At 41.9% G+C, this 21,924-nt stretch overlaps 3 protein-coding genes across 6 annotated transcripts in view; 2 read left to right on the forward strand and 1 right to left on the reverse strand.

Annotated features, from left to right (window-relative positions):
- Positions 1-2,572: 2,572 nt before the first annotated feature.
- LOC120903600 (prisilkin-39-like) lies at positions 2,573-8,127 on the forward strand. 3 transcript variants are annotated; one of them, XM_040313124.1, is made up of 6 exons: positions 2,573-2,648; positions 3,140-3,403; positions 5,795-6,014; positions 6,092-6,228; positions 6,350-6,464; positions 7,930-8,127. In XM_040313124.1, the coding sequence occupies exons 2-6, from the start codon at positions 3,377-3,379 to the stop codon at positions 7,944-7,946; spliced, it is 516 nt and encodes a 171-aa protein (XP_040169058.1). In that variant the 5' UTR covers positions 2,573-2,648; positions 3,140-3,376; the 3' UTR covers positions 7,947-8,127. The 3 variants fall into 3 exon arrangements, with proteins under 3 accessions (XP_040169058.1, XP_040169056.1, XP_040169057.1); XM_040313122.1 differs by lacking the exon at positions 7,930-8,127 and having other exon boundaries at positions 6,350-7,053; XM_040313123.1 differs by lacking the exons at positions 2,573-2,648; positions 7,930-8,127 and adding an exon at positions 2,679-3,065 and having other exon boundaries at positions 6,350-7,053.
- An 897-nt stretch (positions 8,128-9,024) lies between these two features.
- Positions 9,025-17,189, forward strand: LOC120904380 (fatty acyl-CoA reductase wat-like). 2 transcript variants are annotated; one of them, XM_040314305.1, is made up of 7 exons: positions 9,025-10,967; positions 11,050-11,415; positions 11,480-11,636; positions 11,722-12,073; positions 16,288-16,407; positions 16,514-16,786; positions 16,876-17,189. In XM_040314305.1, exons 1-7 carry the CDS (start codon positions 10,740-10,742, stop codon positions 17,003-17,005), a joined length of 1,626 nt encoding a protein of 541 aa, XP_040170239.1. In that variant the 5' UTR covers positions 9,025-10,739; the 3' UTR covers positions 17,006-17,189. The 2 variants fall into 2 exon arrangements, with proteins under 2 accessions (XP_040170239.1, XP_040170240.1); XM_040314306.1 differs by having other exon boundaries at positions 9,027-10,967; positions 16,894-17,189.
- A 2,161-nt stretch (positions 17,190-19,350) lies between these two features.
- LOC120902326 (RYamide receptor-like) overlaps positions 19,351-21,924 on the reverse strand; it is a 36,817-nt gene continuing 34,243 nt past the window's right edge. The window contains exons 6-8 of the mRNA XM_040311002.1: positions 21,804-21,904; positions 20,356-20,446; positions 19,351-20,214 (exon numbers count right to left, since the gene is read on the reverse strand). Coding sequence (XP_040166936.1) covers positions 19,513-20,214; positions 20,356-20,446; positions 21,804-21,904 — 894 coding nt within the window. The 3' untranslated portion in view covers positions 19,351-19,512. The remainder of the gene's footprint in view (positions 20,215-20,355; positions 20,447-21,803; positions 21,905-21,924) is intronic.

Below are 21,924 nucleotides of genomic sequence, written 5' to 3' on the forward strand. Positions count from 1 at the left end.
ATAAAGCAATGGCAAACAGTGAAGCCAGCAGTGGGTTGGGTGTATTGGGTAATTCACAAATCGTTCTTAATGCTCCCTAAATGGATGAAACACACAGCACAGCACGTTTGGAGGTCCCAAAATGGTTCACCTTGCTTCAGTTGCTTGTTTGCGGTTATTTACCTAGCTAAATATACATCAGCCACAAATTATCCTTCTTCCCACCCACTAATTACACAATCGTGGCTTGGAGGGCGCAACCCTTTTCGGGGCTGCTCCAAGGTTGGCTAATGTCCGAATCAAACAGGTTGCTCTCGTCCAACCGGGGCACATTAGCCGATTCCTTCGCCTTGTCGGCCAAAGCTCGTTTAATGCTCCATGGCGGGGGTGTTTGCAGAAAAAGGTTCTTGCAACGTGATGGGAAATTAGACGATGTCAACGGTCTTGGGGTCGATAAAACTTACACTCCCTTTCTTGTCGTCTAATGTATCCCGATCAAAGAACAAAGGAGCAGCATGGTGGAAAATGAGCTGAGAAAGGAAGTGGTAATTACGCAGGAAGAAACACTGTACAATTGAAGGGAAACGTGGCGAAGCAAAGCTCTCGCCGGTACCGGAAGTACTACCGGTTGGAGCAGAAATAAAATCAGAAAAAAGGGTCGTCATTGTGTTATGCGTATAAATCTACTTTAATTTTTTTTTAAATGTAATATGTTCATTAGAAAATGTAAAATGTAAGTGACCATATAGCTGATGAAAGGGAAAGGAAAATATAAAAAAGTATCATGAAAAAATGCATACTGAATGAAAAACTAACAGAAAAAATACAGGTAAATGCTAAATTAAGAAATAAATATAGCTAGATAGGTGAAAATACAGTCAAAAATACCCAAAACTGCTAATATATTGCGTAAAGTAATAAAATTTAAAAAAAATCAATTGAGTGTGAAAATGTTATGTTGAGCTCATTTCCAGAAAAAGAAAAAGTTTACTAATTTATTGAACATACTAGACCCGTAGCCAAAATAAACAAGAGGGGAAATTAAAATATAACAAAACAAAAATTTCAATAAATAGAATTCAAAATGGAGTGTAATGTAAGGAATTAGTGAAATAAATGGCATTTACAGAAGAAATTTCGATTAATTTCAACGTTGAACTTTAAAATTCAATTCAAAATTATTTCAAGTTGTCTTACAGTAAAACAATTCAGAAATTTAACAAATTCTTAACTGAACCTTTACAATTTTCTAAAAAAAACTCTAAGCTCTTTGACAGATAAAATCATTTATGCTCAAAGTTACAATTTTTTTAAGATCCTTGTGCGATGTTCGTTCCAGTCTTTGTGAAAACTTTTCGTAAATATTAACTTTAAATTTATATCGAGCGGTAGAACAGCAAAAGATTTTCATAACATTATCAATAAATTATTCATAGCAGTACAGTAAAGTATTCAACATAAAAAGATATTTCCTATATTATAAAATTTTAATAACTCATTGTATTTAATATTTAGAACTGCAACTAGAGGGACATCCAAATATCAATGTCAGGCAAATGGTTTAGCGCTGAGTACGGTCGGAAATGGTTTGCATACTTAAGATATCGCTTATAGATTTATTCTGAGGTAGAACATCCTCTACTGTTACCCAATTTATATTATGTGCACGGTTTTGTAGACAAGTTCGCAAATATAGTCCGTTATTTAAATAGTGTAACAGTTCACCTTCAATTTGGATGTGTGGAGGTGTTTCAGGTAAGTAGTGTTAATCATCCACCCTAATAATGTGCGACCATGGTGTCTTTCCATTCCAGTGACCTTAACACTGCACGTCACTGGAAGCTGTCGTTGTTACGGTTGACAAATAAAGGATTGCCTGCTTGTGTCCAAATTGTGTCCAACTGCTGATACCCCCTTCAGAAACTCACAGACTCACGTACACACATAAGGAAGTTTGTAGTGGTGCTGAAAGTTGGCATGGATCATTTGCATCGCTTCACATACGGGGACCGGGAATGGCCGTTTGCCCACTCAAGGAATGGTACTACAAATGCGTTCTTCAAGTTCAACCGAACGCACGCCACTCCTTAACCTCACCCAAAACCTGATATGCTCGATGATGGGGTGGCCGTGCTTATCGCATCGGACACCGAAGACACGCGGAAAGAAAACAGTGCGTCTCTCTGTACGCAATCCAGTACGATCCGTGGCGATCGTACAAACCTCAAAAACTTACTGTACGAACCCTAACGCACCGGAACTGGAGCCAAATTTCCCACAGAAAGACAAAAAAAACCTTCACTGATGGGTCTAATCTTCGTACACACCCGCGCACTATGCTCGAACGCAATCGACCCCCTCAAACATGCTCACTGACCTGCCCCTTCGTCTGTAGGGCGGACACATTGAGCACCATTGTGTACCATCCCCCTCTGCAAAGCACAGCATTGCTGCAAACTTCTTTGGGTGCGCTGCTTGCTGCGACGATCATTGGCCGCGGGTACGCAGGTGACGCATCAAACCAAACGAAAGAAAAAAAAACCAACGCGACTCACTCACTATAAAATCATGCCGGCACTGGGAAAAACCATTACTTCCAGCCAAACGTTTCAACGGGCAACAGCAGCTTCAAAGCGCTTCGAAAAGTGCAGGCTGTGCAGGGCCAATCAGTAAGTTTCCACCCTCCCCTAAAAAAAGAATAAAAAATTGAAAAACAGCAAGGTGTGTGCTGTAAAGTGCAGTGCCGTACGATGCGGGCGTGAAAAACGTGAATTTCTTTCGCAATAGTGCGTTTGGTGCGTTTGGTGTGGAACTCTGGTTTTGGTGCTAGAAAAATCGGCGTGACGCTATGTAAATCATAGCGTAGCGTGTTTTTTCCCGTGTGCCAAACAGTACGGAACGTGACCATTTCCATTTGCTGGTGTGTAGCCAGCGGATGAGCAGGAGAAACGGTGATGGAAAAATAATTCAAGACATTCATAAAACAGCGGGCGGAAGAGTGCACCACCACCCAAGTGAAAGATAGTGAAAGGAGGATCGCCCCTCGGTTCTATCGCGCGTTGCTTTATAAGCGGCAATAACAAGCTGTAGGATAGCATCGTTTGTATTGTTTCGGTTTTTTCACCTCTCTTTTTCCTCTCTCATTTACATTTCCCAAAAGTTCATCTGAAGCAACGGCAATTCCGCGGCAAAGATCAAGTTCACCTCCTCCTCCGAAAATAGTCAAACTCAACTTGACCGGCCAACGCGAAAGCTGCAGTTTAGTGTGTCAAAAGTGTATTTTTCCGGGTCGTCTAGCTTTTTCTCGCAATTAATCAACTCCCCCGGCAGTGGAAAGTTTATCCAGCGTGAATTTTTGCATCTCTGAAAAGAAAGGTCGTGTCTAAAGTTTTGCAAAATGTTGGCCGCAACTACACTGTTCAAGGTGAGTGTCTTTAAAGTGACTTTTTTCGGTGGGTGTGTCTCAGTGCGCCAGTGTAGATAGATTTTTAGTTCAAGTGTATGCACAAAAGGAAGATCTTCCAGTAGCTTCGAGTAAAAAAAGATGAAAAGTTCAAAGGTTTGAGTATAGCTGCATCGTTTCTAACGCTGCCCGAGTAACCTGACAGAGCAGTTTGCAAAGGAAATGGTACTGGAAAAACGATTTCCTCTGCATTCTGGTGACATGAAGCGTGACACGGGCTGCGATTGATTAATGTAGTAAAAATCGTAAAGCAATGATCAGCAAAAAAACTCTTGCGAAAGCAAATATGTGAACGACAAAGTAGGAATTTTCTTACCATAGTTTATATGGATAATGATTTATCGAGAAAGTGTTGATTAATAGTTTAAAACGTTAAAAGTTCCAACATTATGTCGTTGTTATAATTATTACATAGAATTAGATTACATTTTCGAACTATTGAAATGAAGCTCTTTCAAATATGTATAAACAAAAGTATAATTGATATTGTCGCCAAAATAAAAACCTCCCTCATAAACAGGTAAAACGAAAAACAATCATAGAAAACATTGAAAATACATATTTATGTTAAGTTCAATTTGAAAAAGTATCTTTTAATAGGGAACGATTTTTAGCCGTTTTGTTTTGCGAAAAAAATAGTTTTTTCAGAAGTGAACATTTTCATGGCTCAAATTACCTTCCTCGAACTAAGTTGTGTAGGGTCATTTGCCAATTGTCGCACACTCAAGGGAACAACCAACGTATATCATACGTTTGAGATGGATAAAACCAAAAAAAAAAATATGTTATGTGTGTCTAGTATGCATGATTATTGTTAAAAACATAGTATGTATATTTTATTTAGGCAGAAAAGAGATTAATAATGGCAAGAAATACTGTTTTTTTTAAACCTGTCCAAAAATCCAATTGTTGCACACATACAAAACTAAAAATTCTATTGTTTCACACTTTCCAATACACTGCAATAGACAAAAAAGAGCCCTGAAATGGATGTTTTTCTATCGAACAGTGTTTAGAACAGTACGAAACGCTATTAGATTACTCGTTTATCCTTGGTTCAAGTCGGAATTCTGCAAAACAACTAGCAAACTTGCACCTGCTGCCTTACGCCAATGGTAAACAAAACGCAAAACGCAAAGCAAGATGAAAAAGCGAGGCTTTGAGCTGTGCAATTAAATAGGATCGACGCACTCTCTTTGTTCCAATTATTATTAAGTGGACTAAAATCAGTGTTTGTTACAAAAGTCTAAATTATTGCTACCTAATCGTGGTAATTAACTTTATTTGTTTGATTTCAATCAAAATATACATAATATATGCATAATAATACATAAAATCAAACATCATACATATAAGATACTAAATAACAAAATATTTAGTTCACAGGGCGAAACAAATCTGATTTTGTGATGCACAATTCTTAGCACAATTCTTGCACAAACATTTCTTATTCTTCTTAGGTTTAGATTTTAAATGTATGGAAAAACAACAATTTATACGCAGAGTGTAATAGTTGGGTAGTGTGCAACAATTGTCAAATTACCCGTAATGGTTGTTTGACGAGCTTGGCAATTTTACTTTGAAATTTTTATTATTAAATATGTTTTCATTTGTGTTTAGCTATTTGTTTTTTAAAATTTTGTAAGTAGTTTAGCTTATTTTTAAGCGGAATAAGAAACGAAAAAAGTTTTTCCATAATGTTTTGGTACGCACCGTAAGGTACGTGGTACTTGTTAATATTTAACTAAGTATAATCAGCTGCATTACAATTTTAGTGAATTCAGCTTAAGTTTACACCACTACTATCAATAAAGGAATACGGTTAAATGAAGGATTTCTTATACTTCTTTTTGTAACGCTTCGCAGTAATAATGGAATTTGTTTTCGAAATCTTAAGTATTTAACCAATAAGAAAAACATTTAAATGTGAAAATATGTTGTACCAAGCCATTAAAAAGCTTACGCTCGTTTACACATTGCTCCACAAACGATGCGCATACCCTCTCTTTGCTACATATTAAAACATTTGTAATGGAATGTTACAAGCAGTTATTGTAATGTGAAATGGATTGCATTCTTCTGCGATAAAAAGGCACGTAAATCTCAACAAGCTGATTTGTTCAGTGTACAGCGTCGTTGCTCCAATTTGAACGACGCTTGAGGGTTTCATAGTAATCCCATTTTCAATCATACGCACTCACAATATAACGCACACAATAAGTGCAAAGCGATGTAAATAGAGGCGCGCGGTCGCGTAGTAATCGTCCATTTTCATCAGAGACTACCCAACACTTACCACAAGCTTCTCACCCTTGGATTCGGCGGGGTGGTGATGCCCTCCATTCATTGCAGATGCTGCTGGTGACCTCGATACTGTCGCAAGCGGTCCACTGTCAGCGGTTGCTGGGGCGGAGTCGCCGGGAAGCGACGAACACACCGTTGTCGTCCACCGATGCGCCGGTTGAGGTAAGTGAAGCTGTCGACAAACAATCGGCCACCGGGGAGGTGTTGAGTACGGCCGCATCGACAAGGACACAGCGCAGCTACTACGGCGGTGGCTCGAGTGAAAGATGTAAGTTTCAATAGCAGGAGATGAAACTGCTGCATCGCTTTTGACGTTCATCTTTATCTTCCGTTTTCTGGCGGCAGTGTTCGATCTAGGCGGGCTGCTGGGAAGCCGCACCTACTACTCGGGTAATCGGGGCTATTACCCGTCCGGTGGGTACTACCCGCAGGGTGGCTACTACCCACAGGGCGGTTTTCTGCCGCAGGGAGGCTACTATCCGGTATGTAACCACTTTTTCGAACCACTAACCACCGTGCTGAGCTGTGGAATGGATGGTTCCTTTTAACAAATGTTCTCTTCCTCTCTTTGACGCTCTGCTTCACATGCTTCACGTGCAAAAGGGAGGCGGCTATGGCGGATCGGGCTACTACCCGGGTACGAACACGCTGGGCGTCGGATCGCCTGCGTACGGTGGCGGCAGCTACGGCGGTTATGGCGGCTACGGCGGCTTCGGAGGTAACGGTGGGCTGCAGTCGTACTACGGCTACAACAACGACAACTACTACGGCAACCGCAACCTGGGCTATGGCTACTACAGCGGTACCTCACCGTCCGGCTACGTAGGCTCCACCCTTGTTAGCGGTTTCCGTGGCTACAACTAAGGACCGACCGGGTGACTTTGACGCACTCACTGCAGGCCACTCTACGTTTGTGACGTTTTTGTGACGTGTTGTGCTGTGTTGTCTGTCCGTTAAATCAATGTCTGTCCGTCTGTGTGTGTGTGTGTGTGTGTGTGTGGGCCTTGTACAAATGCTGTGCTCGCTGTTTGAAAACAAAATGGCAAACACCAAAAACGAATCTCCACAGTGCTACAATTTGTCGGTCCAGTCCACATTCGAATGTCCTGTTGTGCGTAGATAATAATATCCGTCCAGCGGTTCCGATGTGACGTGCTAAAAGCTATATTTATATTCCCTTCATCTCAGCCATCAGGAGCAACAGAAACGGTATCTCACGCCCACCAGCAAATCCCAGGCGCGTGGGTAAACGGGGGCCACTTCATGGTACTTGCTCGAGTAAATAAAGATGTCGATCAAAGATCTAATTTCGCGTAACAAAAAACGAAAACAAAAAAGCGTTAAAAGCATTGCCACTTTCCATTCACTGTGTCACTGTTGTCACCTCGTTTGCCGGCTAATTTCGCGCCATCCACTTTGTCAATTTATCATTCCCATCGAACGATTTTCATAGAGAAAATTATGTAAGATGCTTAGCATTCCTTAAAAAAAATGAGAAACAGAGAGTAATAGAAGCTGCTGGAAGCCCTTTCACACCTGCCGGTTTGGTGGAAAATATCATTTGACGTACAAGAAATTGCTTTCGATGTGAATTTCACGTCCCATTGTCTGTTTTTTCTTTGCACTGCTAGCATCAGCAGCAGCAGCAGCAGCGGGAATGCCGGTTCGACAGGTTTGCATCTTGACTGCACATGCAGAATGCAACACACATCGACCGGACGCTCTCGGTCGGAACAGCTCTCTATGCGATGGAGACAAAAGTTCCTCAACCGTTACACTTCCTTCTTTTTCGCTGTCACTGACGCTTCGCTTTTTGGGTGTCCCATCTTTGTTCGGCGAACATTGGAGCGACACGCTGCACTCGAATTTGAATGGCGAATTAAATTGTTCGTTGAGTTTGTTTCTCTTTTTGTTGACTATGTAAAAAAGCCTTTTAAAAAAAGTTGTGCTTCTGTGAATAGTGTTTTTTGCCAAGACATCTTTGTAAACCTTTTGTGTTGCTGGGTAGAAACCGTTTTTTCTGTGCGTTGTATTGTCTTTCTGTACGTGTGTATGTGTGTCGTTTGCTTGTTACAAACCTGTGTCTGTTCTTCACGACGTCAAGAAACTTCTCAAGTAATCAACTCTTTCGTTAATGCTCTTGCCTCTTTGTTTTTAATTCGGATTTCCATTTTTTCTCACAGCACCACCAGTATTTTAGAAGTGCAAACAGAACCGAGGACTTGTGTTGGAGTGTGAAGCATTTTAAAATGCTCCTCAAATTCTGTAATGTTCACAAAAACAAGCACAACAGTAAGCGTAAAATTGCGCCAAATTCTACCTAATTTTGTAAGACAAATTAAATGAAGAGAATAAAAATTGGTTTATTTTCTTTACATCGACTTATGTTTAAATCTTTTGTTCTTTAAGTGCAACTCATAACATAATCTGTTGAATACATGATAATTTACCTTATTCAAAAGTTTGTCTACAGAAGAACAATCATCCGCATTGATAGATGACATTTAGTGGATTGTACGGATGAAAAACTAGGTCCAATTCATAGTAGAAGCATCAATGAGTTTGAAGTGGTTATAATCAATGTCTATGATGAATCTCGGTATCATACTTAACTCAAAGCTGTCATTTGTCCAGCAAAAGGAGGAGCTGATTACTCGAGGTAATCAGTTGCTTGGCATGTTGTTACGGGTAACAAAAGATTTCAAAGACCCAATCTGCATCAAAGCATTATACTGCATTCTCGTTCGTTACTTGCCCTGAACCGTAGTCGAACTATCGATATGGCTCTAGAGACCTCCATGATTCGGGTGTTTAATGAAGTTCGTCATGTGTTTGATTTCGAAACCTCAGTACAATCCTTTAAAAACCGCCTTCGAATCGAGTGATTAAGTTGAAACTACTTATTTTCAACTAATGTTAGACTTGAAAACATTCACACGAATCACTGTTATCCATTGAACGAGAAATATACAATTAAACAATTAAACAATAATGAAATTTAATCGGTTATTTGGTTATTTAGTCATGGTTCAAAATATGTTCTATTATTCATCCTTATTTTTCTGGCATTTTAGCTGTATTGCATGAATGCATCAATCATACCTGCACCGAATAGTAGTAGTAGTTATTGAAGCAAATAATTTCTGGGTTAGCATACCGCCGGTGGAATGTAACCCAAATTCCCATAATACGGATCACTCCCATTATAATTTATCAATGAGAAATAACTTGCTGGGATACTCCAAGCGTCTTAGTGAGCTCCTGATGCGTTTGTGCAGGATCTGCAGTAATCATTGCCTCTCCAGTGGCCAAGCTCAAGTTGTGCTCAGGAACGTTGCTCATCCTCTCAATTAAAATTAGCACATTTACCACCAGGAAAATTACTTTCGATAAATTGTTTCAGCGCCATTGTATTGGCTTGCGGCACAGGTCGGCACATGTTGCAGAAGTTACTATTTTTGGTGCTGACAGGTTGTTGGAACAATGTTGTTTTAATTGTAATTACTGTTGGGAAATGAATGTTTAAAGATGACTGATCATAAATGTTTTTTGTTAACAAATGGCGACATTTGAAATTTAGACGCTACACACTTATTAGTACTTCTAATACCGTTAGCTCCCGTAGCAGGTAAATTTGATTTAAACGAGTTTATTTCGTTATTGCCATTGTCTTTGGCATCATTCCAACTAACAACGAATACCCGCAGTTACCGTATGCGGCGTAGAACTTTCCTCTCAATACAGTCAAGATTGTAACAACTAACACTACCAGAAGCTAAAACTGTTCATTCGCAACTCAAATTTCCCATGTCTCTCACCCTGTCCCTGAAGCATTTAGTTTTGCTTTGCAACTACCGAACTTGCGAGTCTTCTTTGGTAAATCCTCCCCGAAATGTAGCATCAATCGCAAAGCACTAACTTTTTACTCCTGTAAGAACATTTGAGACGTAAGCAGAGACTGCTACTCTTGCTGCAAAAAACTTGTTCATTAAGTGATTTCTCTTCCAAATCCAAAACAAACTGAAAAGAAAACTTCCATCAACTTCCATTAACACTAAAAAGTGTACTGCAGTGTAAAGACAACATACAGTTGGTGTTTATATCATCAGGGTCGAGATTTAATTGTGCTGCTCGTTTGTTAAACAAACAGCCTGTTCTACTTCCACCGTTAGGGTGATATTTTAAACTCCCTTGTTTTACCTGTAAGCCTCCCGGACGGGATTCAATTAATAGGAATGACCAAATGACCAGCAAACCGCATTATCAGCAAACACAATCAGTTGTTATTATTCGATTACCGTGCGACCAGCGTTCCATTAGCGTTCCAATCGGAGCACATGCCAGCGGAAAGTGCACTTTTCACGTGCAAACCAATGCACGAACCATAAATGGTCGGCAAAGAAGTGCAGTGTAAGCAGTAGTAAATCCAATGCTTTTTTTGCTGTCCTTTTCAACTCCATTTAGTTAAGCCTGGCGTACAGTACAACGGGTGAATTTAAGCTCCATATTAACCTTTTGAAAAGTACTCGCGTCCGCGAGGATTACGGTTTCGATAAGCCGGAGTGGAGCAGAATTTCTCGGTAGAACACTATCGGAAGTAAATCTGGCAGAGCGTCTCTCCATGCGGTCCTAGTAGCCATCACCGCCGTATCCTAGCGACATCCTGGAGTGAGACAACAAGCACAGTTCAAACACATATTCAAGCCCCCCGCCCGTAAACCGGTAAACGCTTTCTCTGTGTGCGTGAGTGTCTGTTTGAAGGGTTTACTAAGCAGCTGCGGAAAGTTCCCATCCGTCATTATCAATATTGCATGGGCCCGTGCTTTGCATGTAAACTTCCTGCCACGGGGTAGGCCTGTCCTACACGCATACACACAACTACGTGCACACATACGTCCCAAATCCACACAAAGGACCACAGCATAATCAGGGGGCAATTCATTACGAGCCTCGCCAGCCGCATCAGTCGCCGCCCAGTGCTGGTCGTTGTAAGATGGCCGCAAAAGGAAATTCCGCCGTCCGGAACGCCCCCGAGCTGAACCGTGTGTTGAGTTTTTATCGCAATTCCACTATCCTGCTGACGGGCGGGACAGGGTTTCTCGGCAAGGTGCTGCTCGAGAAGATACTGCGCTGCCTCGGTGTGCGGAAAGTGTTTCTAGCGGTGCGGATTAAGGATGGTCGCAAGCCGGCCGAACGATTGCAGGAACTGCTCAAGGATGCGGTAAGTCGGCGAGGCGATGATGTGGGCGAACAACAAAGCCCGGTATTAATCTAATCAGCTTTTGTCTTGTCCGTGGGTGTAGCTGTTCGATAGGCTGCGGCAGGACGCCACCGTCGAGCAGCTGCTCGAACGTGTCGAACCGGTCGAAATTTCGCTCGAAGCGGGCGATGGGCTCGGGCTAGGAATGGATGAAACGACCGAAACCCGCCTACTCCAACAGACGGACATCATCTTCAATGTGCTAGCGTCGGTGAAGTTTAACGAAAGCATTAAGAATGCCGTCGACACGAATGTCGGCGGTACGCGTCGAGTGTTGCAGCTGGCGCGCCGCATGCAACGGCTAAAAGCGGTCGTGCACGTGTCCACCCTGTACTCGAACTGCGACCGGACACATATCCGCGAGCGTGTGTACGATGATACGCTGCTACGACCGGAAGCTGTACTAAATGTAAGAGGAAAAAATTCCACCGGAAAATGACCCTTTTCTTTGAAGCTCTCCTTCTTAATTAAAGCTGTCGAAGCTGCTGTCAGCCGACGAGATGGACGGGCTGCAACACTGTCTGCTCGGCTCGCTGCCCAACACGTACACGTACAGCAAAAAGTGTGCCGAGTCGCTAATTCAGCAGCACTTTTCGGACTTGCCAGTTGGCATTTTTCGACCTCCAATAGGTAAGTAGGGCTGGAGATTGTCGGCACTCCGTTGGAAAGAAGTCTCTCACTCGTTTTATTCTCCGTTAATTAAAAAATTCAAAAGTCCTCTCAACGTACCGCGAACCGATCGCGGGCTGGACGGACAATCTGAACGGCCCGGCCGGACTGTGCCTGTGGACGGTGAAGGGTTACGTGCGCGTCATCCACGGCAATGGGCGCAAAAAGGCAAATCTCGTCCCGGTGGACTACTGCGTGAATGCGCTGCTGGTGGCGGGCTTTGATGTGGCCGACCGATCGATGGCGCGGGACCCAGCGCAGGATAGTCGATCGGGCTGGGAAACGGTGCAACCGGTGCCGGTGTACAACTATCTGTACGACCGGCCCAACCTTACGTGGGGCCGGTACATGGGCACGGTGTCGATGGGATTTAACGGCTGGATCAAGCGACTCTGCTGGTAAGTTGGGTGGGCAGGGGGAAATCAATATTGTGGTTTGCTAATGGGGTGTTGTTGTTGGTGGGGGTCGATTGATTGAAAGTTGGTTTTACGTGTGTTATGGATTTTGCTCTGTGTTTTTTAAAATATTAATTAAAATATATTTTATAATTATCTTTTTATTTTTACCTTTACGAAGCCATTGCGGGCCGCATAACAGGCTCTCGATGGCCGAATCTAGCTCGCTGGACAAAGTTTGCAAACCCATTTCTTATATGATAGAATATAATTTATAACCTGCAACAAATGGTGCTGGTTTAAAGGTTTGACAGACTTTAATAGGTCAAAAGCTTGAACAATTTCAAAACAGTTCTCTTCATGCCACTATTACCCTTAACAAGGACTGTTGTCAAGAATTAATCAACTAGCAGACTAAAATTAGGGCCAACAGGAAAGAAGTTTCAACTAAGGTATGTTAGAAGGATCAGTCTTGTCGAACATAGAGTTTACGTATCCTCTTCACCAAAGCACTGCCGTTTTAAGAGTGTCGTTGTTTCCTAATTAACGAATCAGCCTATTAACGATGTCAGCCTATTAACGAACCCTTTGGACGATAAAAATGTAGATAATTGAAGCTCCACTTTGGCCAATATTTGTTAAGAAGTACACACGGGGAATGACTTTCCGTAGACCTCATAAATGTAAATTTTTGTTTGACGAAGATAGATGCGTGGTTCTCGAAGTTTTTTTTTTTTAAATAACAGTCTGATTTTTGGCAGGAGCGTTTAAAAAGTGTCCCCAACAGTGCGTGAACAAAGTTTATCGATAAGTGGTCTAACCGCGCGGCTACACGAGGTGAAATAAACAGCAAAATGAACTACTTGACAGGTGAAATATCTGACAGGCACAGCTATAGGGTTGGGGGTAAAGATACAACAACCACTTTTGAAATTTACTTAAAAAGAACATCTTCTCAAGCAGAGCATTCCCTAATTGGAAGAAATGATGAATTATTGACTGATTGAAGTCATTTAATGGATTTAGTTGCAATTTTGCACACGTTATTTGTTTACATTTCACATTAGCTGGTTGCTGTGATGCGTTATATGACAGACATTTCATCTGTCAAATAGTTCATTTTGCTGTATATTTCACCTCGTGTAGCCGCGCGGTAAGGAATTGTCCAAGTCTTTTAATTGTTGTCTATCCTTACTCATCCATATGTTTACTGTTTATAACGTAATCAAGCCATCGAGGTACATTACAGCTGCAAAATCCCTATCTTTGAATCTAGCTTATAAAGTTATGATTCAAATTACGGGCAGTTTCAAATTCCGGACATTCGGCATATTTTTATTTAAGTTCTTCTTACTCAGTCCGTGGACATGCTGCTTTTTAATTTTAGATGTTTTCCATGATGTGCTAGAATGTTTGACCCCTAGTAGGTCTTGACGCCGCAGTAAATACAGTCAACTCTTTCTTATTTGAGAGGCGATGGGACTGTCGAATAAGAGGGGTTTTCAAACTACAGAGGTGGAAAGTGAATGAAAGGTCCATGCAAATAAGAAAGAGACAGAAAATTTAGTATGCAGTCTTAACTGTTGCTATAGGAAACTGCGAACACGATTGCCAATTTGAGCATACATCGTTCAATAACCATGGCAACACCATACACAAATAGGAGGGATACAGATTTCAGAGGTTTTCCAAATTAGAGGGACAAAAATGTTCTGGAAATGAAGGGACTGTGGAAAATGTTCAAATAAGAGAGGTTTTTCAAATCGGAGAGGTGTCAAATAAGAGAGGGTTCACTGTAAATATTTTCTGTCGGTCAGTTCACCACCAGAGGCATTCTAGCAGTTTTGCTTCAAACCCACGTCAGTGTTATTTCTTCGATAATTCCTTTTAATTGCGTCCACGTGCATTGAAACACGCATCGGATCTATTGTGAAAAAAGTTATCAACGCGAAAACAACAGCGTTTTATCATATTGTGCTCTGAAATTCCTTAAAATACATATTAAATTCTGTCCAGAAAACGAAGCAAGATCTTGTTTTCAATTCCGACCAGCCGAAGTAAATTGTGACTGGTTGCTTAAAAACATTTTTTTAGTCTGTTATCATAACAAGAATACAACGATATTTGAAGATGTATGTGACAAGTGCATTGATGGCCGTACGGGAAAGACCGTCAATTCGCGTAGCAGTTCTTCGGTTCTATGCATCTACGGTTACTAGAGAAAAAACAAAATCCAAACCCTTAATGTATTTAAGACTGTCGTTCTGTCTAGGAAGAGGTCTAGGTCTGTCGTAGGCCTAGGAAGACACTGACATCCAGAATCAAGTGTCTAGACCTTGAAACAAGTTAAAAACTAAAAAAGCGTAGTGTGTGTGTAAGTTTGAAGATTACAAAAGGAATTTGGAGGCTGTCCGGAATATGAATTTTTGAAAATTATTGGAAATTTTTGTATTTTAAAGTTTGCTTTAGTAAAGTGAGTAATGCAGAGGTTTGGCCGATTAAAATTGAATAGGTACGCTCAGACACGGCATATATTTCTTCGCGAACCTTTTCCCTTCCACTAGCAACAAGTGTCAAAACAGATAAGCCAATCAGCCGTACTGGCGAACTCGATCGACGAGAAACATTCGTCGCTCATGAGTGGACAGGTAGGGTTGCAGTACATTTTTGTTCCTCTAATTTGGAAAACCTCTGAAATCTGTGTCCCTCTTATTTGTGTATGGTGTTGCCATGGTTATTGAACGATGTATGCTCAAATTGGCAATCGTGTTCGCAGTTTCCTATAGCAACAGTTAAGACTGCATACTAAATTTTCTGTCTCTTTCTTATTTGCATGGACCTTTCATTCACTTTCCACCTCTGTAGTTTGAAAACCCCTCTTATTCGACAGTCCCATCGCCTCTCAAATAAGAGAGGGTTCACTGTAGTTTCGTGGATAATCCATGTAAAAGAAAATCATTTAATATCCATTTCAGAGAATTCATAGGGTTTTTTTACTCCTTTTAACGCAACACCTCACACACTCCTTCTTTTCCGGGGTGTTAAAAATAGCTCAACAATATGTTTATTTTCATTTCATTTCCTTTAAATCATTTCCTTCATAAAAAACTCGACTCACTTGTGAACGCTTGTGAACGCTTCTATGGAAGTTTCCATTGCAAAATCTACACTAGCTGACGCTGGGTTGACACACCCGAACTTCCCATGCATGGTTTAAACTTTGTGACAGCTTTCGCAGAAACTGGAAAATGGACATCAATGCTAAAATGTGCAAAGTTGTATCCTGCTTTCTAGGAAGTCTTGCTTCGCTCAGTCGTGGTTAACCTTTGCCTGGTCATTCGCCGAAGCTCAATTTGTTCTAGTCCAGAGACCACAGGTTCTGGGAACTCCTATGGATATGGTTCATCTTTCTCAGTAATCCTCGGTACGGTCGGATAGTCGAGATTGAAAAGGGTGTCTAAGGCATAGCAACTTGGTTGGGACGTGCTTGTTGTGGATAAAATCACAAACACGTTTGCTTCAGCGCCTGTCGGTAAACCTAAAACTAATATTAAGTAGCTTTTAGACGTTTCTGAAGGACAGAACATGCGAAATGGAATCTCCCGTATTACATCGTATGCCGCGTCAAGATAAGAACCAAAATTGGATCTAAACTAAGACCGCTGATAAGCTGAATATTTAAAGCTGTTTTTATTGCGTTCAAATTAATTATTAATAGCTGCAACAACGAAGCAGCAACAGGGTCACGGGGCGTACGGAGAGAAGTCCAAAATTAATTACCCTTCGATGGAATTTAATCGGCTAAGCGCCAATAAACCAATGAATGGTAGCGTAAAGTTCGGCAGACACAAGACAGGGTACGATGGATCCTGTGCAACAGTTTGTGTTTATTTTCAAGCGAAACCCAAACTCCACGGCCACCGGAAGCGTTAATCGCGTTACCGAAATTATCTGAGCGTTGAAGCGGCAAACAAGACGTCTGACAATCCGCTTTGTTTGGTCCTCCCTCTGAGCGCCCCACGGTGGGACGGTTGACGTATTTGCCCAGCCATCGACGTTGCAAAAGGAAAATAGCGCGCGCGGGACGGGTTTGCCAACCACTTTTTCAGCGAAATCGCCCACTTTCGCCATGCTGATGGAGAAGCTTGATCGCTTGTAAAGACGCACCACTTGCCACGTTTCCCACACACTACTCATATACTTCTCTTTTTTTGCAGGCCTCATTCGTACACAATCGTCCCGAACAGGGCCCTGTTCCGGGTGCTTTCCCTCTGCTGCCATACCGTACCGGCCTGGCTGCTGGATTTTGTCCGTCAGCTGCGCGGTAAACGGCCCCTGTAAGATATGCTTTGGTGCGATTTGTTTGCACAAAGAAAGAAAAAGAAGCAGAAGAAAGCAAAATCGAATATCGAATCGAACGCTGACAGTTTCACCATTCCACAGCTACCGGCGAATGGCAGCCAAGACGAACCGATTCCTCGAAACGATGGCCTACTTCGGGCTGCGGGAGTGGCAAATAGCAAACGAAAACGTGGTCCGCTTGCGGACGCTGCTGACGCCCACCGAAGCGTCCCTGTTCGAGTTCGATCTGTCCACCGTCGACTGGGACGAGTACTTCCAGGCCTACATACCCGGCATACGGCGCTACTACTTGGGCGAGCTGCCGGCTGCCCGGGACCGCACCAACCCTGCCCAACCGCTGGCCTGGAATCGGAGGTACATGGGGGGAGGTGGATTTGATCTCGTTTGGCACGCGTAGTAAATATCTTTATTTTCCTTTTTTATCTTTTTTTTTATTTTGGAAGTGGTTCACACACTACAAGGATACAGTTTCTGTGCCGACTGTTGCACCGGCTGATGTGGGTTTTGATCTGCTTAAAGTTGGGCCACCGGCTGTACGTGCGGCGCAATTTATTTTCGATTTTGATCGCATAACGACGCAACCAGTCGGGCAACCAGTCGGGCAGGCAGGCTGGCAGGACACACGTGACCTCGGGACGTCGTGTGGACGAAGATGATGCTGTACGGTGTCGAGGGAGTACATACATGTACAAGCTGTGGACAGAAATTGTTCATCGAGTGAATAGATATGGACGGTTGCTAGAAATAAAAAAGGAATGAATAGATGAAGAAAATGGTGCAGAAAATTGTTTTTGTTTCCTAGAAATGGTTTGTGAAAAGAGTAAAGTATATTATTTTATTCTTTATTCTTGTTTGCTGGTTCAAGGCAAAGGGAGTTTTCTCATTGCTTTCTTCAGTCTCTGTATTATTTTTATTATTTTGTTTATCTCTTTTTTAAATGTTTTGTTTATTTCAAGTTTGTTTAATAAAAAATGTTTAATATTTATTAGTTTTTATCTTTGTTTTACATCGATTTTGTTCATTAGTCTATCAATCTTTTTTTATAGTATTGTAATCTAAATGTGTCTGTCTAAAGGAATTTTAAATGTGAAGGGGACTGTTTTAATGTTGCTATTTGTTTTTGTTTATTATTAGCTCTAACATTAGCTTTTCTAATGAAAGTTTTTTAATATGTTGTGATATTTCTGGTAAATTTTATAGATGTTAAAAATTAAAAATTTCAATCATATCTTACGTTGATAAGCTGGTCAGTTTTACAACAATCAAAAAATCACAACAATATGTTCAACTATATCCTATTTTCAAACCAAATCAAAATGACATTTACTCCAATAAACAAACTCTTAAACCATGATCCATGATTCATGCGATGCGCTCACGGTTCATCGAACGGCCAATCAATCCTCGATTGGAAGTGTCACCATCCCTCTCATTTATTTGTGACTCCACTTGCGAATAATAAACAAGTTTATGGTTCAAAATGCGTGCAGTACGAGCATTGAAATTGATGAAATATCGATACGCATAGTATACAGCAAGAGAGAAAGAGAAATAGATCTTTTTTTTATATTTGTTATGATTTGTGACATTTTTTACAGCTCAAGGACACACGGTATAGCCGGCCTCCGTTCACCTTCCATGGCCAGAGCCGTCTGAACCGGTGTGTAATCAAATGGAAAATGCTCGAGGAGTGCACAATTGATGGTGCTAAAGGCAGCATAGGGTGTGGCGTGCGAAGCAATGGGGTAGCCAATTCATTCCGATTGAGTTGCCGAATCATGGAGAGGATGATTTACGGGCTTTGAACCCACCTTGACAGATTGTCACAAATTTTCGGAGTAAAAAATAAAAATAAATAAAAATAAAAAGAGACGGTAAAAGCAGGTTTCATGCAATAATACGCTTCGTTTCGTTTTGCTAGTTGGCGGGAGCGGGTGGGGTGTGGGATAACTACTGCGCTGGTTAAAGCAATAGAAGTTAGTAATTTTCCTGTCTGGCATGGGTGTAGCTCGCAGTCGGTTTGTTGTGAAATCGCAAAAATGAATCGTATGAAAGTGAACGAAACGAGGGTATGACATTCTGGCTGCACCTTGAGCTTCAGGCGGAGGAAGCGAAGATCAAAGATTCTTTTTTTTTTTTTTTTTTGAAAATCCCATTAAAGTGATGGCTAGTTTGTCAGTATGCCAACTACGGCCAGCCTATGTGGGATTTTACTTTATCTTGCATAGCTTCAGGCGTTCAACAAGAACGATTGAGAATTAATGCTTGGGAAGCACTTTTATATTTAAGCGAATACCGAAGAAATGAAACAATATCATGCAAAGCAAAATTATAGTAGATATTAATACTGTACGACTTTTGTCCGTGACGTATGAAGCCAATCGGCCGTAAAAACCATCAACAATACATCATATTGCATATCTTCAGGGGTAGTACCTATGAAATATTCATTTTCCGTGTATAATAGACAAAAAATGATGTAAAAAAAAGCTATTTAATTACGCATGCAATCTTGCAAGGTTTCACCATTTCTGATTTTTTCTTTTGCCTAAAAAGTTATTCTTTAGAAGATTTCAGCCAACTCATGCTGGCGCAGGCTGTGCGCAGCTGGCCATTGCCAAACGGTTGGTGTTTCCAATTAAAACTTTTCCCGCCCCAACAGCAGCAGGTAATGGCCGGAACAAAGCAAATAATTGTACGATTAGTTTACGCGCTGAATCATGACACTCGTAAGGGAACTTGGGTTTTATTGGCGTGCCTTTTTTACTTACCTTCACCGTCATACCACACCGAAGGACGTGAAAAGCTTTTTGATTGCGTATCGTTTGAAGGTCGTATTATTCGTCGATTTTTACCTTCAAGTCATCACTATTAAAGAATGCTTTAAGAAATGAAAAATAAGGGCAAAATAGCAAAAGTTGTGTGGAATCTTAGCTTTATTTAAACTCGTTTAAATGCAAACAGCTCACAGTTAATACACATTGCTCGTTTTGTACTTAAAGTATCAATAAAACGATCGATTTTACAATGTAACTTTTCTCTCCCTCTTTCTCTCTTTCTCTCCAATTGGCTCAGTCCGCTCAGTCAAAGTACGGGCCGAGCTGCTCCAAATCATTACAGTACAAATGACCACCCTTGGCGTCAGCTGTACCATTCGAATGTGCTCGATTAGGCTCACCGTCCCCACCACTCTCGCCACCACTGTCCGGGTGGGGATGGTTCAGCGCCATCCGGACGGTGCTGGTGGATTCTCGCGCGGACCCGTTCCGTCTGGCCGCTCCTATTCGGCTTCCGAAGCCTTCGGACGGACCGACACTGTCTTCGGTGAGCTGACGTGACGCTAGCTGCTGATCTAGGCTGGCAGCGGAAGATACAATCAGCTTATCGTGCTCGTTCTGCCGTGGTTCTTCCATCCGTTTCTCCCAGCTGGGGGGCCGGTTTTGTCCGAAGTTGGTCGTAACGGAACCGCTAGTGGCGCTCAAACCCTCGCCGGCACCTTTCCTTGGCCCGCCGAAGGACAGCTCGTGCAGATGGCCACCACCCACGGGGTGGTGCGGAAAGTGATGCCCAGCGGGTGGAAATTTGAACTGTGCCGGCAGCTGCTTCGATCCCGAGTACCGGTTCGTGCTCAGCTTGTTACGTATCGAGGAGGTGGCGTACGTCGACCGGACCGAGCTGACGCGCGTAAAAATCGATGACGTTTTGTCCGACTCGTGGTTGTGGTTGTACGTTTGGTCGCGCTTGAACGGGTAGCGTTTACGGAACTCGCGCTTAAACTTTTCCTGCAAGAGCGCCACGCGCAAGAGAGCGTTGGGAGAGGTGGTAAAAAGAGTAAAGAAAAAACCAAAGCAGAACGAAAGAGATATGCGAATTCAATTTCATTTGCATTTGCCCCTTGGGGTGGATTTGGGCTGTATACTTACGTTATAAATGCCGTAGATAAACGGATTGTAGCAGCTGTTGCTCATCGCAAGCCAATCGCACACGAACCAAATGATGTTGATAAAGCGATATCTGTGCAGGGACGGGAAAGCAGATAATCGAAACTTAATGTACTTTGCGTGAGGCTCATTATTAGGGTCGTTATTGCAGCGCACGTATTCGCCGAGCCGAGTGCGTGATTTGGCTAGGTCAGACAGAGCTTTGTGGAGCTTTATTGGCAGAGCGATAATCATGCCGCAATCTGTGCGACCGGAATTACAAACGCAGTTTCGTTTCATCTTCCATGTACGATTCGTGTGGTGTCGTTGTAGCGCAACCACTGTATGCTTTTGATGTTGAACAGTGCAAAGGAAATCATTTGCCTTTGATTGTTATTTTGATTGGACTTTCGAACACAGAATGCGCCGGAAAGGTATGCAATTGAAATGCACTCGATGCGAATTACGGTGAGCAAATTGATGGGCAATATTTGGATTGGAATTTTGAACAATTATTTCATAACCAATTGTGTGCATGATCGCAATTATTTGTAATCTGCTTAAACTGAACTCATTTGCATCACTAATTCAATTACTTTTAAATCAAACGTATAAAATAATGTTTTGACATCTCACGTGCAATTATATTGCATACCTTCAGGCGCTTATTTCAGGGTTACAGAAAATATTAATAATCAGCTGGATAGATTATAGCTTTATTTAACAGTACCTTTTCAACCACTTAAAAATATAATTTGATCTAGCCTTATCAGCACACAGAGAAACAATGTTATAAATGCCACTTGAGCGTGTAAATTAAAAGTTCTAAATTCTAACGCTCTATGTAGGTGAAAACTACCAGGCGTATCCATCATGAACTAAAAAGTGCAATAGGGTCATCCATAAAGTAAGTAACATTCACAGCGAGGGGATACACAGGGGAAGGAAAATTATCTAGCTCCCTTAACAACAGTTAATAGCATTTGATATGAATTTTTTTTACTCGCGCCAAACCAGTGAGAAAGTGAATCGTTTTCATTATCTTCACATTCTTCGACAAAATTGACGAGTCATTTAAAAGTTACTACACAGGGGCAGCAAAGTTTTTTACGCGCCCGATGCTGATGGTTTCCAGTAACCACCGGTAAGTATTAGCCACAAAATACTTTATATTCATAGACGCAGCTGACGCAGCTGATTGAAAAATATGCACAAACTTTGCGCGGTTCCATGTACTTGCTGTCTAACTTGTTGGTAAGCTTATCGGCATTGACCAGCTGCCAGCAGCGTGTACCCAATATAATGGATCGAATAAATCTACGTCACGGCGGTATTGAATTCGAAATCGGTTTTAACACGATCTAAAAATAGCTCTACAGTTAATGGAACTTCCTACGCATGGAACCAAAGAGAGCTAGAGGGCGAAACATCGAAGTGACAGCGCTACTTACTCATTGATTTCCGGCCACGTCACGTGCAGGATGTTGTACAGCTGCAGCGGAAACCAGCAGACGCCAAACAGTGCCACCACGATAATCAGCATTTTGATAACCTGCTCACAGGGGAAAAAAA

The sequence above is a fragment of the Anopheles arabiensis genome, chromosome 3, assembly GCF_016920715.1.
Source record: "Anopheles arabiensis isolate DONGOLA chromosome 3, AaraD3, whole genome shotgun sequence".
Lineage (NCBI taxonomy): Eukaryota > Metazoa > Arthropoda > Insecta > Diptera > Culicidae > Anopheles > Anopheles arabiensis.